Source organism: Carcharodon carcharias, chromosome 3 (assembly GCF_017639515.1).
Source record: "Carcharodon carcharias isolate sCarCar2 chromosome 3, sCarCar2.pri, whole genome shotgun sequence".
Lineage (NCBI taxonomy): Eukaryota > Metazoa > Chordata > Chondrichthyes > Lamniformes > Lamnidae > Carcharodon > Carcharodon carcharias.
In genome coordinates this window covers 102,500,175-102,517,306 of record NC_054469.1, presented here as the reverse complement: position 1 = coordinate 102,517,306, position 17,132 = coordinate 102,500,175, and the positions used below count along the sequence as shown (strand labels likewise).

Below are 17,132 nucleotides of genomic sequence, written 5' to 3'. Positions count from 1 at the left end.
TACAATGCAAAAGGAAATGGTGGTAGGACAAGAAACAAAAGATATCAGTGGTGCTCCATATCCTTCCCTTTCCCCTGCCCCAATCCCTTCTTCCAATTTAATTTCGTGCCATGCTTTCACTAAACCCTCCGACCTTTTCCTCTGACTTCAAATGATTTTTTAAAATTTATTTTTTCACAGGATGTCGGCATTGGTGGCTAGGCCAACATTTATTGCCTATGCCCTTGAGAAGTTGGTAGTGAGTCACCTTCTTAACCCACTGCAATCAATGTGGTGTAGGTACATCCACAGTATTGGTAGGGAGGGAGTTCCAGGATTTTGATGCAGTGACAGTGAAGCAGCGGCGATATAGTTCCATGTCAGGATGGTGTGTGACTTGGAGGGGAACTTGCAGGTAGTGGTGTTCCCATCTATCTGCTGCCCTTGTCCTTATGTGGTAGAGGCTACAGGTTTGGAAGCTGCTGTCGAAGGAGCCTTGTTGAATTGCTGCAGTGCATCTTGTAATTGGCACTCACTGCTGCCCCCATGCATCAGTGCATCAGTGGTGGAGGGAGAGAACATTTAAGGTGCTGGATGGGGTGCCAATCAAACAGATTGCTTTGTTCTGGATGGTGTTGAGTTTCTTGCATGGTGTTGGAGCTGCCCTCATCCAGGCAAGTGGAGTGTATTCCATCACATTCCTGACTTGTGCCTTGTAGATGGTGGGCAGGCTTTGGAGAGTCAGGAAGTGAGTTACTTGCTGCAGAATTCCCAGTCTCTGACCTGCTCTTGTAGCCACAGTATTTATATAGCTGGTCCAGTTCAGTTTCTGGTCAATGGTAATCTTCAGGGTGTTGATGGTGATGATCACTCCTCAACAAAAGCTACATACCCTTTCATTCTCAATGAATTTCAAGCTTGGCACAACGCTAAGCTGTTTTGTCACCTTCATCTTCAGAATCCTCCTTCAGTCTGGACCTCCTCCTCTGGCCAGCAATGTGATGGAATTTTTTTTTACTTGCCTGGATGAGTGCAGCTCCAACGACACTCAAAAAGCTCAAACCATCCAGGACAGAGCAGCCTGCTTGATCGACACTGCATCCACCAACTTAAACATTTACTTCTTCCACCACTGACGCACAGTGGTAGCAGTGTGTACTATATACAAGTTGAACTGTAGCAACTCATCAAGCAACAGCACCTTCCAAACCCCAACCTCTACCACCCAGGACAAAGGCAGTAGACACATGGGAACACCACCAGCTGCAAGTTCCCCTCCAAGCCACAAACCATTCTGACTTGGAACTATATCGCTATTCCTTCACTGTTGCTGGATCAAAATCCTGGAGCTCCCTTTCTAACAGCACTGTGGATGTACCTACACCAGATGGACTGCAGCAGTTCAAGAAGGCAGCTCACTGCTGCCTTCTCAAGGACAATCAGGGATGGGCAACAAATGCTGGCCTTGCCAGCAATGCCCACATCCCAGTAAAGAATAAAAAAAATCCTGGGGATAGACTGTTGACTAAACATCATTATAAGCCCAGTGACTCCGTTACCTTGACAGCATTTTGTCCCACCTTGCTTCCGTCACATCTGTTCTGATAGTTCCTTCCACACCAGTGTTTCCAATATGTCTTCCTTTTTCCGCAAACAACAATTCAGCCCCTTGGCTGAGTCCATTCCATATCCTGCACATTTGCTCTCAGTTCCTTCCCTTCCTCCCAGAACCACCATTAGGTTCTCCTCACCTTCCACTATACCAGCTTCCATATTCAATGGTTCATCCTGCAATATTTCCACAACTTCCAAGATGGTGCCACCTTCAATAACATTTTTCCCTCCCCTTTCAGCATTCTGAAGAGAACATCCCCTCCACAATACCCTGGTCAAAATACATCACCTGTCCTTTTACATCCTCCCTTCCTATCATCCAAGACTCCAAACAATTCTTCCAGATGAAAAGCAATTTACTTGTACTTCTTTCAATTTAGTATACTGCATTCGCTGCTCACAATGCAATCTGCTCTACGTTGGGAAGACCAAATGCAGACTGGGTTACCGCAAGCATAACGCTGAGTTTTCAGTCACTTGTCATTTTAATTTTCCACATTACTCCACCTCTGACCTCCTTGTCCTCAACCCCCTACACTGTTCCAAGGAAGCTCAACATAAGCTCAAGAAAAAGCACCATATCTTATGATTAGGCATTTACTACCTTGTGGATTCAACATTGAGTTCAACTATCTCAGTCATAACCTCTCCCCTCATTTGGTTGGATGGCAGCTATTGGTCATGATTCTGCGATTCCCACTTACATCTCATCTAGAACTTTTTTTTTGTTTCTTTACTTGCTCCATTACCATGTCCTTTTGCCTTGCACATTCATCCCTTCTGTCACTTAACCTGTGCTGCCTTCCACCTGATCACAGACCTTCCCTTTGTTCTTACCCCTCCCTCCAAGACCTTTCCTTGCTTCAAATCTATTATATTTCTAACTTTTCCAGTTCTGATCAAAAGTCATAGATCTGAAACATTAACTTTGTTTCTGTCTCCACAGATGCTGTCTGACATGCTAAGTATTTCCTTTGTGCTCCATTTTATATCCAGAAACCACAGTATTTTGCTTTTGTATTAGGAAATGAAATGTATTTAGCTCTCTTTGAATAGAGTCTTGGTGACCTTCCTTATATAACAAGTAGGTGGCAAACTTGGGATGTTGCTAATATATCCAGTTCCAGCCTGGAAGGAGCCAGCCCCGTTCATAAAAGTTAATTGACACAATCACCTTCACAACCACTGGTAATATGGTCTTTGCCCTGTTCTGTTGCTACAGCATTTGGCAAATTTCAGTGAGGGCCTCCTTAGTGAAGTGCAGATATCTCACATTGCTTCCTGCTGAGGTTCAAGTAGGAGAATTGCTCCCTGAACACCTGTAGTAGGTACAGCCTCAGACTAATAGCCCTTCTTCCTCTCCTTTCTCTACCAGCAGCATGTCCTGTTCTACATGCCTCTGATCATTCTCACTGTAATGTTCTATTCCAAGGAGAAGGCCTACAAGTCACCCCATGCTGCAGAGCAAATGGTTCATGTAGAAGCCTTGAAGTCAGCAAAATAACCTTCAGCACCTGCTACACCACTCCCTCTAGAATTTTGCAGAAAGCACCAAATGCTTGTAGTGATGTACCAATACCTAGAAGAAATCATCCAGTAACTAAAAGAAAGAAAGACTTTTTAAAATTAATTCACAGGATGTGGGCTTTGCTTGTTGGGCCAGCATTTATTGCCCATCCCTAGTTGCCCCTGAGAAGATGGTGAGCTGCCTCCTTGAACCTCTGCAGTCCATGTGGTTTAGGTACACCCACAGTGCTGTTAGGGAGGGAGTTTCAGGATTTTGACCCAGCAACAGTGAAGGAACGGTGATATATTTCCAAGTCAGGAATGTGAGTGACTTGGATGGGAACTTCCAGGTGGTGGTGTTCTATATAGCACTTATCAGGATCACTGGATGTCTCAAAGTGCTTTACAGACAATGAAGTTCATTTGAAGTATAGTCACCGTAGTAATTTAGGAAAAAGGGCAGCCACTTGCACGCAGCAAGCTACCACAAACAGCAATGTAATAATGACAAGACAATCTGCTTTTGGTAATACTGAGAGGTAACTGGGGATAACAGCTCTTTTTCAAAATAGTATCACAGTATCATTACAGTGCAGAAGGAGGCCATTCAGCCCACTGAGTCTGCACTGGCTCAACATTCCACATAATCCCACTCCCCTGCCTTATCCCTGCAACTTTGCACACACTCTCTTTTCAGGTAGCAATCCAATTCCCTTTTGAATACCTCAATCGAACCTGCCTCTATCACCCCTTCAGAAAGTTTGTTCCAGACTCCAACCACACTCTGGGTGAAAAAATTTTTCCTTACATCACATTTACTCCTTTTGCCAATTATTTTGAATCTGTGCTCTCTAGTTTTTGATGTTCTCTTGAGTGGGAGCAGTTTCTCACTATTTACCCTGTCCATACCCCTCAAGTTCTTGAATACCTTTATCAAGTTTCCTCTAAGCCTTCTTTTCTCTAAAAAAAAACAGTCCTAACCTCTCCAATCTATCTTCATAGCTACAGTTCTCCATCCCGGGAATCATTTTTGTGAATCTCCTCTGTACTTTCTCCAATGCCTTCGTATCCTTCCTCAAGTATGGCGCCCAAAACTGGATGCAGTACTCCAAATTAGGCCAAATTAGTGTCTTATACAAGTTCAACATGACCTCCTCAATCTTGTACTCAGTGCCCCTATTGATAAAGCCTAAGATACTACATGCTTTATTAACTGCTCTCTCAACATGCCCTGCCACCTTCAATGACCTATGTAATGTATACACCGAGGTCCCTCTGTTCCTGCACCTCCATTAGAGGCACTCCCTTTATTTTATACTGTCTCACCATATCTTTCCTGCCAAATGAATAACCTCACACTTCTTTGCATTGAACTTCAACCGCCACTTGTCTGCCCAATCCACCAACATGTCTATGTCCTTTTGAATTTCAAGACTATCCCCATCACAGTTGACAACATTTCCAATCTTCATATCTCCAACTTTTGAAATCATGCCTTGCATACCACAGTCTAGGTCATTAATATATATCAGGAAGAGCAAGGGTCCCAACACTGACCCCTGAGGAACTCCACTACAAACCTTCCCCCAATCTGAAAAACAACCATTTATCACTACATTCTGTTGCCTGTCATTCAGCCAATTTCTTATCCAAGTGCTTACATTCCTTTTTATTCCATGACCTAGAATTTTGCTCACAAGTCTGTTGTAAGGCACTGTATCAAATGCCCTTTGAAAATCCATATACGCCACATCAGCAAAGTTTCTTTTATCAACCTTCTGTTACCTCCTCAAAAAAACTCCAGCGAGTTAGTTAAACATGGTTTATCCTTAATGAATCCATGCTGGCTTTCTTAATTATCCTGCACTTGTCTAAGTGATTATTGATTTTATCCCGTATTATAGTTTCCAGAAGTTTCCCTACCACTGAAGTCAAACTGACTGGCCTGTAGTTGCCCAGCTTTATCCTTGCACCCCTTTTTTTGAACAAAGGTGTAACATTCGCAGTTCTCCAGTCCTCTGGCACCTTCCCTGTGTCCAAGGAAGATTGGAAGATTATCACTAGAGCCTCTGCAATTTCCACTCTCACTTCTCTCAGTATCCTTGGATGCGTCTCATCCGGCACTGATACCTTACCTATTTTAAGTAAAGATAGCCTTTCCAACACCTCCTTCCTTTCGATTTTAAATTCTTCTAGTGTACCAGTTACCTCCTCTCTCACTTCGGCCTGGGTAGCAAGTTCTTCCTTTGTAAAGACAGATGCAAGGTATTCGTTCAATACCTCCGCTATTTCTCCAGCCTCTACATGCAAATCCCCGCTTTTGTCCCTAATCGGCCTTAATCTGTTACCACCCTTTTATTATTTACATGCTTATAGAAGACCTTTGGATTCCCTTTTATGTTAGCTGAAAGCCTCCTTTCATGCTCTCTCCTTGCTTTATTAGTTTCTTCACTTCCCCCCGGTCCTTCTATATTCAGCCTGATTCTCCATTGTATTTTCTACCTGATACCAGTCACAGGCACGCGCAATTCTTTTTCATCTTTACCTCTCTCTCATTATCCAGGACGCTCTGGATTTATTTGTCCTTCCTTTCCCCTTCAAGGCAATATACCTTGACCTTGCCTGCAATACTTTTTCTCTTAAGGTGGCCCATTGTTCAGCCACTGTTTTTTCTGCCAACATTTGATTCTAACTCACTCAACTCTGATGCATTCTCAATATGATATTTTACATCCACCTGAAGGGGCAGATGGGGCCTTGGTCTAATGTCTCATCTAAAAGACGGCACCTCCAATTGTGCAGCACCCCCTCAGTACTGCACTGGCTTGTCAGCTTTGATTTTTGTGTTCAAGTCCTGGATGGGACTCGAACCTGGAACCTTGTGACTCAGAAGGGGAAGTGCTGCCACCTGAGCCACAGTTGACACACACGAACCTGCATGTAGTTACTTCTTGTTGGTATTCTTCCATATATGAGAGATGGTGGACATGTAAATCATTTAGTGGGGTGTCTTCATTTGGTGCATCTTTGCTGATGGCTGTGAAGGCCAATCCTTGAGGAGCAGGTTTTGCCATAAGCACCACACATGAAGCTACCAACTGACGATACAGGCTGATGTTTTCGGCATTGGCACCTGTTGCCAAGCTACTGTAGCCATTGGTTGTCGTGGTTGTGCAGGCCAGCTCACAGAAGGTGTTGCTATTTCCTTCTTTCGTAACAATAACTAGTAGTAGTTGACAATGCCTTTAGATACGATCGGTGGGGAATCCTGGGAGGTATGATGTTAAGAGATGGTATCACCTGGAGAGTTGTGCTCCCAAATGGCATCACTGGTGTCAAATCTGCATTGCACAATCTGTCTGCACTCTGCACACTATACATGCTTTGGTAGCTGGGCGTGCATAAGATGGTATTCAGCTCAATTTACATTTTGGACCCCAAATTGCATGCCCAAGCCAAGTTTACATCCTTGGAATCCTAAAATCAGACAGTGATGGCTGCAGTACATCCTGATTATTTGCTGTACAAAGAAACTGAACAGATTCATGCCCACTACACCCAAGATGCACACAATATTGGATGTAACAACAATACCCTATCTGAAAACAAGCAGGTACACTGATAAAGAATAAAAATACAGGCCTTATTTTTAATATGAATAGGCTATGTCAAGAGCTTTTAGAATTGTGAAATGAAATGAATGACACTGCTTTACAACCTACAACACTACATAAGTCATATTAAATTTTAGAAAAATACAGTCCTGCATGCTATTTACTACAATGGCTGAGCCCATCAGTGTTAAAGACTTACCATTTCACAACAATAACTGCAATTCAGTAACACTCCATTATCTTCGATCCTTAACCTGATCAGAACTAGCAAGCCATTTCTGTATCTGCAGGTAGCTCAGTGGTTGATTACAATTACTGAGCAGCCTGTGTCTAAATCCAACTGCAGTTTCGAATTTACAATAATCAGGAGGTGAACCGTCACAGAGGGCAGTTAATTTTTGTATTTTCCAGATAGAGGTTTCAAATGAATTTGATGATTTTGAGAAAACCTTTGCAATTTGCTTTCCATTGGTCCAGACATCAAGTGTAGAATGAGATTGATAGTAGAGTTCACTTAAGTCTGGTATTTTGTGCTGACAAATGCAAGCAAAATATAACAACTGGACTGGAAAGAAACAATTGGACTGCTTGACTTATTACTTTTTAAAAGTATAAAATGAGCCTTAATTTAAATACAATTAATAAAATTAGATGGAGGATCAAGTGCCACAGTACAGAACAATTATAAGGTCGGAAAACTTAACAGAGAAGATCCCATAGAAACAGGAATTGGTCACTGGCTCAACTCCATTTACACAGCTCTGATCCATATTCTTTGATGACTTTACCTAATATAATTGGAGAATTACTGTCATTGAAAATTTTAATTGACCCAGCATACACAACCTTTTCAGGAAGGGAGTTCCACAACACATGGTGTGACTAGACTCCTAAATAGCCGAGCTCTAATTTTAAGATTACGCTCTATTTTTCTTGATTTTGCCACCAGAGGAAATATTTACCCTATTGAATCCTTTTATGATTTTAAACATCTTGTGCTAACTCTGATTGGTCAAGGCATTTCCATGGAGAGGGAATGTCCAGGTATTGTGCCATTTTAAATTAAACAAAAGATTGGGGGACAATTGTTCCCTGGTGCATTCTCCATGGCAACGCCTTAAGTAATCAGAGTCAACTTGCCAACCTATCAGCACCCTTTTCTCATGCACTATAAATCGTTGCTCCCTTTGAAATTTGGCATTCTTACCTCTATCCTGATGAGTGCAAGAAAGAAAGCTTCGACAGCATGTCTCTTTTTCAGCAATATTGTAAATATTTTATTCCAAGTATGTACCACTGACCATGAAAACATATACAGCACATCAATATTGACATAAATCCCACAAACCTTCTCAATATTTATCTGGTGCTTTTGGAGCCGTTCCAAATCTGTTGGGATTGCAACTTTAACAAATTTCTGGATAGCTGGTTCCAATCGTCGAATGTTCAATTTTGCAGGATCTTCTGCCATGCTGTTTCCATACAGCTATTCGGGTCTTTCACACATCTGGACCTTCATTCAAGATTAAAAACATTGGTTCAAAGGAAAAAAACTGATAGTGCAAGGTCTTTCAGAAGCTCTTCCTTTCACCATGAAGTTTGAAGTCTAATAAGTAAAACAGGTGTTAAATGATGATTTTTATAAATAACTTCTTTAACAAAATATTGCAAGATATTCAACACATTGATGTTTTAAAGATCACGATACTTTTAAGGAAATATAATTTTCCGTTCATGTAAAACTGCTGATATAAGCCTATTCTAACCCTGCTCCCCATCACCTCAAATATTGGTTGCAAATAAAAATACTTCCTTGGAAGTTCATAAGCACAACCTCATTGTGCTCTCTCAATTTCTTTTTACACCGAGTTGGTCATTTGAAAATTTATACGAATGCAATAGGACATCCATAAAATTGCTCCTACATAATAAATACTGCACAATAATAATAATTCTTGTACTGAGAAATAAATGATTACTACGTCAGCCACACTAGTTTTGCCATTTTTTTCCGTCAAATTCCCTTCATTAAAAATGCATACATTTTTATGCCAATCATGATGTAATGCTTCAGTAAATTTGCTGTCTTACCCAGATGGGTGAACAGTTATTTGGTCTAGGCTGGAGTAGGACTATGGTAAACATCAGAAATTGCACTTCACACCCTGAATTATCCACGAGCAATGCTATAGATGATCTATCAATCTTAAATTATTTTGCACTGACCTAAAAACACATTTGCGCCGTTGCTGGTTTGAATGTGGTTTAGCCTTAGCCCAAAGAATGATCCAATTTTAAATCCCTTTCATATCAAAACTCTAACCTGGTATTGCAGAAGCATTTTGTTACAGAGAACCATTGTTGTTATCATTTCATCTTTTCTACTCTTTTTAAAATTCCCTTTTAGGTCATCTTGCGCTACATATCATTTCTCTCAACAAAGCAAATGATTTTCTCCCAGGCCTCTTGCAAAGCGTTGTGTAACATGCTACTTCTAACAGTTGAAGGGATGTAGATATAAGATTAATTGTAAAGAAGTGGAATTTCCTGAGAGGGTATGATTGGGATGACACATCTGAAAATGTACCTGCTTGTACATCCATTTTACCAAATCAATTCATGCCCAAATATTCTACCAATCCCATTAGTTCAGTGCTGCAACTTAAAATTCGGCATAAACAAGAGGAAATCAGCAAAATTGGAGCCTGAGGTAAGTGTGCAACTCGCACCATATATCCTGCTTTACATGCAAAAATTGTTTGAACTATTTAACAATCATTAATCCACATTAGGCACAGCATGTTTAAGAACATGCAACTGGGCATGCTTCAATTTCTTGCCGAACCTAAAATTCTGGACTGAATTTTACACCCATTGTAAAATAGTGTACTTGCAGAAGAATCATGTGTATGGTTCTTTAGCACAGGGAAAAAGCCATTATACTAATGCCAATATGCATTAGGGCACAAGAATCAATAGGCGGATGAAAAAGATTGGGGAAGTTTGATCCTGGCATAATTACATTCGTAATACACTTATACCCTGGTTTTCTCAATGTTTTACATCAGGTCTTCATGTCTTGATTGTGCATGTCTCTTGATGCAAATGCACAGGAAATTTGAGACTCAACCTTCATTTGACATCTTCTCAAAGCAGCCCAGCCAAGACTGTGAACTTTCCACAGGGGGAATCGTGGGTGTAAAGTTATATTCTTTCTCCGTGATACAGCTCAACAGCACACCAACGCACAGTTGTGCTAGCCTATCTTTTGTCCTATGTCTATAAACAGATCCTATAGAAAAGCATTTATGGAGAGCAAGTTGTGGTCTGGGCCTTTCTCCCACATAAAGTTTCTGTCTCATCGGAGGGAAATCCCCTGCTTGCATTTTGCTTTCAGTTACTTAAAGCATTAGGAAACCAGAATTAAACAAAGAATTGTTGATCAGTGCACATGGAGTCAATTTTTTATTTTTTTACTTAAAGATTTTAAGCAATTCAATTTCTACAGGCAGAGAGTAAATTCTCTTCTAATGTAATTCCTTTAATCAATAGTTAAGGTTCAACATATTTCATTTCCTTTTGACTAGTAGGAAAGTTTGTTTGAAAGCTGGAACATAGGAATAGGAGTGCACCATTTCGTCCCTCAAGCCCACTCTGCTAGCAACTCAATGAGATCATGGCTGATCTGAAACCTAACTCCATATATGCAATTTTGCCTCGTATTTCTCATTACACTTCGGATAAAAAAAAACTACCAATCTCAAATTCAAGAATTGCTATGTATCTAGTATCAATTGCCATTTGTGAAAGAGAGTTCCAAACTTCTACCATCCTTTGTGTGTAGAAGTGTTTCCTAATTTCACACCTGAAAGCTCTGGCTCTAACTCTTAGACAATGCACTCTAGTCCCCAGCTAGCGGAAATACTTTCTCTCAATTTACACTATCTAGTCCCCATAACATCTTGAACACTGCAATCAAGTAACCCCTTAACCTTCTAAATTCAAGGGAATATAACTCGATTTGTTTAATCTCTCCTTGTATTTTAACTCTTGGACTCCAGGTATCACTGTAGTAGTTTTGTGCTCCCTCCAAGGACAATATATCCTTCCTAATGTGTGGTGTCCTGACTGCTCAAAGTACTCCAGGTGTGACTAACCAGGGCTAAGTATAGCTGAAGCAGGACTTCTATCCTCTTGTAATTTAGCCGTCTAGATATGAAGGCCAGCACTCCATTAAACCTTTTGATTACTTCTATACCTTGAGAGCTGTTGTAGCTGCATTTGCCTGGATGAGTACAGCTCCAATAACACTGAAGAAGCTTGACACCATCCAGGACAAAGCAACCTGCTTGATTGGCACCCCATGCACAAACGTTAACTCCGTTCACCACCAACGCACAGTGCCAGCAGTGTCTACCATCTACAAGATGCACCTGCAGGAACTCACTAAGCCTCTTTAGACAGCACATTCCAAACCATCGACCGCTACCATCTAGGAGGACAAGGGCAGTAGACACCACCACCTGAAAGTTCCCTGACAAACCACTCACCATCCTGACTTAGAAATATATTGCCAGTTCTCCACTGTTGAAATCCTGGAACTCCGTCCCTAGCAGCACTGAGGGTGTACCAATACCACATACTGTAGCGATTCAAAAAGGCAGCTCACTGCCACCTTCTCAAGGGCAATTAGGGATGGGCAATAAATATTGGCCCAGCTAGCAATGCCCACATCCCATAAATTATTTTTAAAAAAACCTGTTCATAACATTTTAATAATCTGTGTACCTGGCTCCCAAGTTGGTTCAATGAAATGTTCATTGCCTGCATACATACCTATAGACAAAAATTTCCCAATTGCATGCAAATTGGGGATAAATGGTGCAGGGCAGATACTTCCACCAGCTGCATATGTGGTCATTTATGGCTCATATTACATCTACTGTATGACATCCCACCCGCACATTGGGCAACCTGAAAGGGTTTGCACAAAATTCACAACCTGTCACTTCAAGAGCTCCAGCAGCCACTGGCTATTACTGAAGAGCAGTCCCCACCTTACAAACTGGTACAACTAGCCTGGCAGCAGATAATTATCAGACTGAGTGTTGTCAGCAATGACCAGGTGGCCTGGCTCCAAATGTGCAGGCAGACCTGAAGAAAAAAAATAATGAGGACCATTTAACAGTTTTCGATATCAAGGGCCTCTCTGAAACCTCATGCCACCAAGTGTTTTCTGGGAACCATTTACACTTTTATACCTGCGCTATCCAAAGAATTCATAAATCTTGCCTTCCTCGAAATGTTCAAATGCTAGCAGCATCAAGGACAAAAATGCACACTGCAATTTACAACAGAAACTATTGCAACACTGAAATCTATAGGGGACTTCATGCTGAACATCCAATACACCTAGCTGCATGAAGAATGTTCATCTAGTGATACGGACTGCATGATCGGCAAAAGTGAGTCATTGTACATGCTCTTCAAACCTGCAAAGTCTCAAGTCTAAGCTAACAGAATGCACATAACAAAAGGTCAGACACAAACTTGTCCTCAGAAATTTCAAGCCATTGACACTCTTTAAAAAGACCATGCTGGACACCAGGGGCTAAGGGAAGGCTGAGAAGAGAAGGTGAAACTGAAGGCTCCTACAAGCTGAGGATAGTACCATCTTATCTTTGTTCTCCCCTACTCACTCATAAAAAAGCATGCAGTTAACCATAAAAATATTACACATAGCATACTACAATCCCAGCACTGTTTGACTGTGTCTCTTGCAATCAACGTAACAACATAAGGGAGTAGGACTGATTGGATAGCTCTACCAAAGTGCCAGCTCAGATACAATAGGCCAAATGGCTTCCTTCTGCACTAATTCATTCTGTGATTCAATGTCCTCCTTCTATTTGTAGGCCTGGAGGAACAGATAGGGCCCCAAAGAAGCCTGCCCACTGGCCTCATTCTTATCAGCTATCATCAGCAGGTGTCACACACCCCATGGACAATTTTGTAACTTTGAGAAGGTGGCAACAAAAGAGTCGCATACAAGCCAGACGAGAAGCAAGTGTTGGAAGCAAATGCAGAGAAGGAACTAAAATCAAAGCAAAATACTGCGGATGCTGGAAGTCTGAAATAAAAATAAAAATAGCTGGAAAAACTCAGCAGGTCTGACAGCATCTGCGGACAGGAATACAGTTAACATTTCGAGTCCGTATGAGTCTTCATCAGAACTGAAATAGAAATGAGGTGAAATATAAGCTGGTTGAAGGGAGTGGGACAGGTAGAGCTGGATAGAGGTCCAGTGATAGGTGGAGGCAAAGAAGAGACTGCCAAAGATGTCATAGACAAAAAGACAAAGGGGTGTTGACGGTGGTGATATTAGCTAAGAAAGGTGCTAATGATGACATTAAGGGTAGAAAGCAGGACGAGCAAGTGACAGCCTGAGTGGGGGTGGGGTGGGGGCCAGGGATCGAAATAGTCTAAAAGGTGGAGATGAAACAATAGATGGGAATACATTTAAAAATAAAAACAGAATTACCTGGAAAAACTCAGCAGGTCTGGCAGCATCGGCGGAGAAGAAAAGAGTTGACGTTTCGAGTCCTCATGACCCTTCGACAGAACTTGAGTTCGAGTCCAAGAAAGAGTTGAAATATAAGCTGGTTTAAGGTGTGTGTGTGGGGGGCGGAGAGATAGAGAGAGAGAGAGGTGGGGGGGGGTGTGGTTGTAGGGACAAACAAGCAGTGATAGTTTGTCCCTACAACCACACCCCCCCCCTCTCCACCTCTCTCTCTCTCTCTATCTCTCCGCCCCCCCACACACACACCTTAAACCAGCTTATATTTCAACTCTTTCTTGGACTCGAACTCAAGTTCTGTCGAAGGGTCATGAGGACTCGAAACGTCAATTCTTTTCTTCTCCGCCGATGCTGCCAGACCTGCTGAGTTTTTCCAGGTAATTCTGTTTTTGTTTTGGATTTCCAGCATCCGCAGTCTTTTTGTTTTTATATACATTTAAAAATAATGGTAATAGGTGGGAAAAGAAAATTATGTTTTAAAAATATAAATAATTCGAAAAAAGGGGATCAGAAAGGGGGTGGGGATGGAAGAGAGAGTTCATGATCTGAAGTAGTTGAACTCAATATTAAGTCCAACAGGCTGACAAATGCCTAGCTGGAAGATGAGGTGCTGTTCCTCCAGCTTGCATTGAGCTTCACTGGAGAAGAAACTTGCAAGCCAAAGAGCCACCAGTTCCTTCCTCAATGCATGGGGATTTGACTTACATATACAAATTATTTTCTGAACAGGATCATCTAATATGTCATTTGATGCTGTCAAAATTACCCTGCAAGATTATTGTCCTTTAATGTAAAGAAAGGTCCTTTTTTGGCTTCGACATTCAATGACGCTGTCAAATTTATCCCAATATAGACAGTTGTATAGAAGAAGTGGCCTTCTAAACCATACCGCTGAATTCAGGGAAAAGCAAAATAGTTAATATTGGAATAAGACTGGGAGAGTTGAGACAAACAATGGACTCTGTGTGAACACCAGATGTTCTTAATTAGAGGCCTGAAGTTGGCTGTGCTAGCTTCGTCATGGTTACCAATATGAATGGGTTGAACCATCTGATTAGATAAGAGAATGACAAAGTCTTGTTTATATCAGGCTGGCTCCTTACTTTGATTCTGACACTAGAAGAGCAGAAAGGTATGAGGCATCTTATCAGAAGTTTGGTATTTGTCAAACTAATTAAAGCATGACTATAGTAGTCCTTGACATAAAAGCAAAAAACTGTGGATGCTGGAAATCCAAAACAAAAATAAAAATAAAAATAAAAGCAAAAAACTGCAGATGCTGGAAATCCAAAATAAAAACAAAATTACCTCGAACAACTCAGCAGGTCTGGCAGCATCTGCGGATAGCAGCACAGCTAACGTTTTGAGTCCGAATGTAACAAAAACAAAAATACCTAGAAAAACTCAGCAGGTCTGGCAGCATCTGCGGACAGGAACACAGTTAACATTTTGAGTCCAAATGACTCTTCAACAGAACGAAATAAAAGTAGAAGAGAGGTGAAATATAAGCTTTGGGGGGGGGCGGGGGGGGGGGGGGGGGGGGGGGCTGTGGGTGGGACAGGTGGAGCTGGATAGAAGGCCAGTGGTAGGTGGAGATAGCCAAAAGATGTCATAGACAAAAGGACAAAGAGGTGTTGAAGGTGGTGATATTATCTAAGGAATGTGCATTTTAAGGGTAGAAAGCAGAACGAGCAAGGTACAGATAGCCCTAGTGGGGGTGGGGTGGGGTGAAGGGAAGGGATCGAAATGGGCTAAAAGGTAGAGATAAAACAATAGATGGAAATACATTTAAAATTAATGGAAATAGATGGGAAAAGAAAAATCTATATAAATTATTGGAAAAAAAGGGGGGATCGGAAAGGGGGTGGGGATGGAGGAAAGAGCTCATGATCTAAAATTGTTGAACTCCATATTCAGTCCGGAAGGCTGTAAAGTGTCTAGTCGGAAGATGAGGTGCTGTTCCTCCAGTTTGCGTAGAGCTTCACAGGAACAATGCAGCAGGCCAAGGACGGACATGTGGGCATGAGAGTAGGGTGGACTGTTGAAATGGCAAGCGACAGGAAGGTCTCGGTGATGCTGCGGACAGTCCGAAGGTGTTCTGCAAAGCGGTCACCCCGTCTGCGTTTGGTCTCTCCAATGTAGAGGAAACCGCGTTTGGGAGCAACGAATGCAGTAAACTAAATTGAGGGAAGTGCAAGTGAAATGCTGCTTTACTTGAAAGGACTGTTTGGGCCTTTGGATGGTGGGCAGAGGGGAAGTAAAGGGGCAGGTGTTACACTTTCTGCGGTTGCATGGGAAGGTGCCGTGGGAGGGCGTTGAAGTGTAGGGCGTGATGGAGGAGTGGACCAGGGTGTCCCAGAGGGAACGATCCCTGCAGAATGCGCCAGCGGGGGTGAAGGGAAGATGTGTTTGGTGGTGGCATCATGCTGGAGTTGGCGGAAATGGCGGAGGATGATCCTTTGAATGCGGAGACTTGTGGGGTGATAAGTGAGGACAAGGGTAACCCTATCATGGTTCTGGGAGGGAGAGGAAGGTGTGAGCGCAGATGCGCGGGAGATGGGCCGGACACGATTGAGGGCCCTGTCAACCACCATGGGTGGAAAACCTCGGTTAAGGAAGAAGGAAGACATGTCAGAGGAACTGTTTTTGAAAGTGGCATCATCAGAACAGATACGACGGAGGCAAAGGAACTGAGAGAATGGGATAGAGTCCTTACAGGAAGCGGGGTGTGAGGAGCTGTAGTTGAGGTAGCTGTGGGAGTCGGTGGGCTTGTAATGAATATTGGTGGACGGTCTATCACCAGAAATTGAGACAGAGAGGAAGGGAAGGGAAGTATCAAAGATGGACTATGTGAAAATGATGGAGGGGTGGAAATTGGAAGCAAAATTAATAAATTTTTCCAGGTCCAGATGAGAGCATGAAGCAGCACCGAAGCAATCATCAATGTACCAGAGAAAGAGTTGTGGGAGGGGGCCGGAATAGGACTGGAAGAAGGAATGTTCCACATACCCCATAAAGAGACAGGCATAACTGGGGCCCATGCGGGTACCCATAGCCACGCCTTTTATTTGGAGGAAGTGAGAGGAGTTTAAGGAGAAATTGTTCCGTGTGAGAACAAGTTCAGCCAGACGGAGGAGAGTAGTGGCGGATGGGGATTGTTCGGGCCTCTATTCGAGGAAGAAGCGGAGAGCCATCAGACCATCCCGGTGGGAGATGGAAGTGTAGAGGGATTGGACGTCCATGGTGAAGAGGAGGCAGTTGGGGCCAGGGAGCTGGAAATTGTTGATTGATGTAGGCTGTCAGAGGAATCACGGATGGAAGTCAAGATAGCGAGAAATGAATTCCGTGGGGCAGGAACAGGCTGACACGATCGGTCTGCCAGGACAGTCCTGTTTATGGATTTTGGGTAGGAGTAGTAGCGGGCCATCCGAGGTCCTTGACATGGTTGTCCAAATTGAATGACACCTTTAAACGGATCCAAGTGAGAGAATGAATTACCTTGGATGGATGCTAATAATGGTGTTCCCTGAAAGAGGATTAACCTTGTTAAGCTAAAGCTACTAATCGATCTTCCTTGACACACCTAAAACAGAAGATTTGGAAGAAAGAATGCTAGGAATACTTGTAAAGAGCTTAGAAAATTAAGTCTCCTAACTGCAAAATTGTTATGAATAAAGATTAATAATGGTGTGAGATTAATCTGATAAAAGTGAACTTGTAATGTGCATCACAAATTACAACTCCCAGTATACAGAGACTAAAGTAAGCATATAACTATACAATGTATGTGTGAAGTTAGTTAGGCTAGGATGAGATGACCAAAAATAACCAGAGAAGTGCTA

The 17,132-nt window shown here is 42.3% G+C and overlaps 1 protein-coding gene across 2 annotated transcripts in view; it reads right to left on the bottom strand.

The window, feature by feature from the left end:
- The window catches only part of stx17 (syntaxin 17), a 102,845-nt gene that overhangs the window by 72,267 nt on the left and 13,446 nt on the right, over positions 1-17,132 (bottom strand). For both annotated transcript variants that reach the window (XM_041183626.1, XM_041183627.1), the window contains exon 2: positions 8,062-8,226. In XM_041183626.1, the coding sequence (XP_041039560.1) occupies positions 8,062-8,184 (123 nt within the window). In that variant the 5' untranslated portion in view covers positions 8,185-8,226. The remainder of the gene's footprint in view (positions 1-8,061; positions 8,227-17,132) is intronic.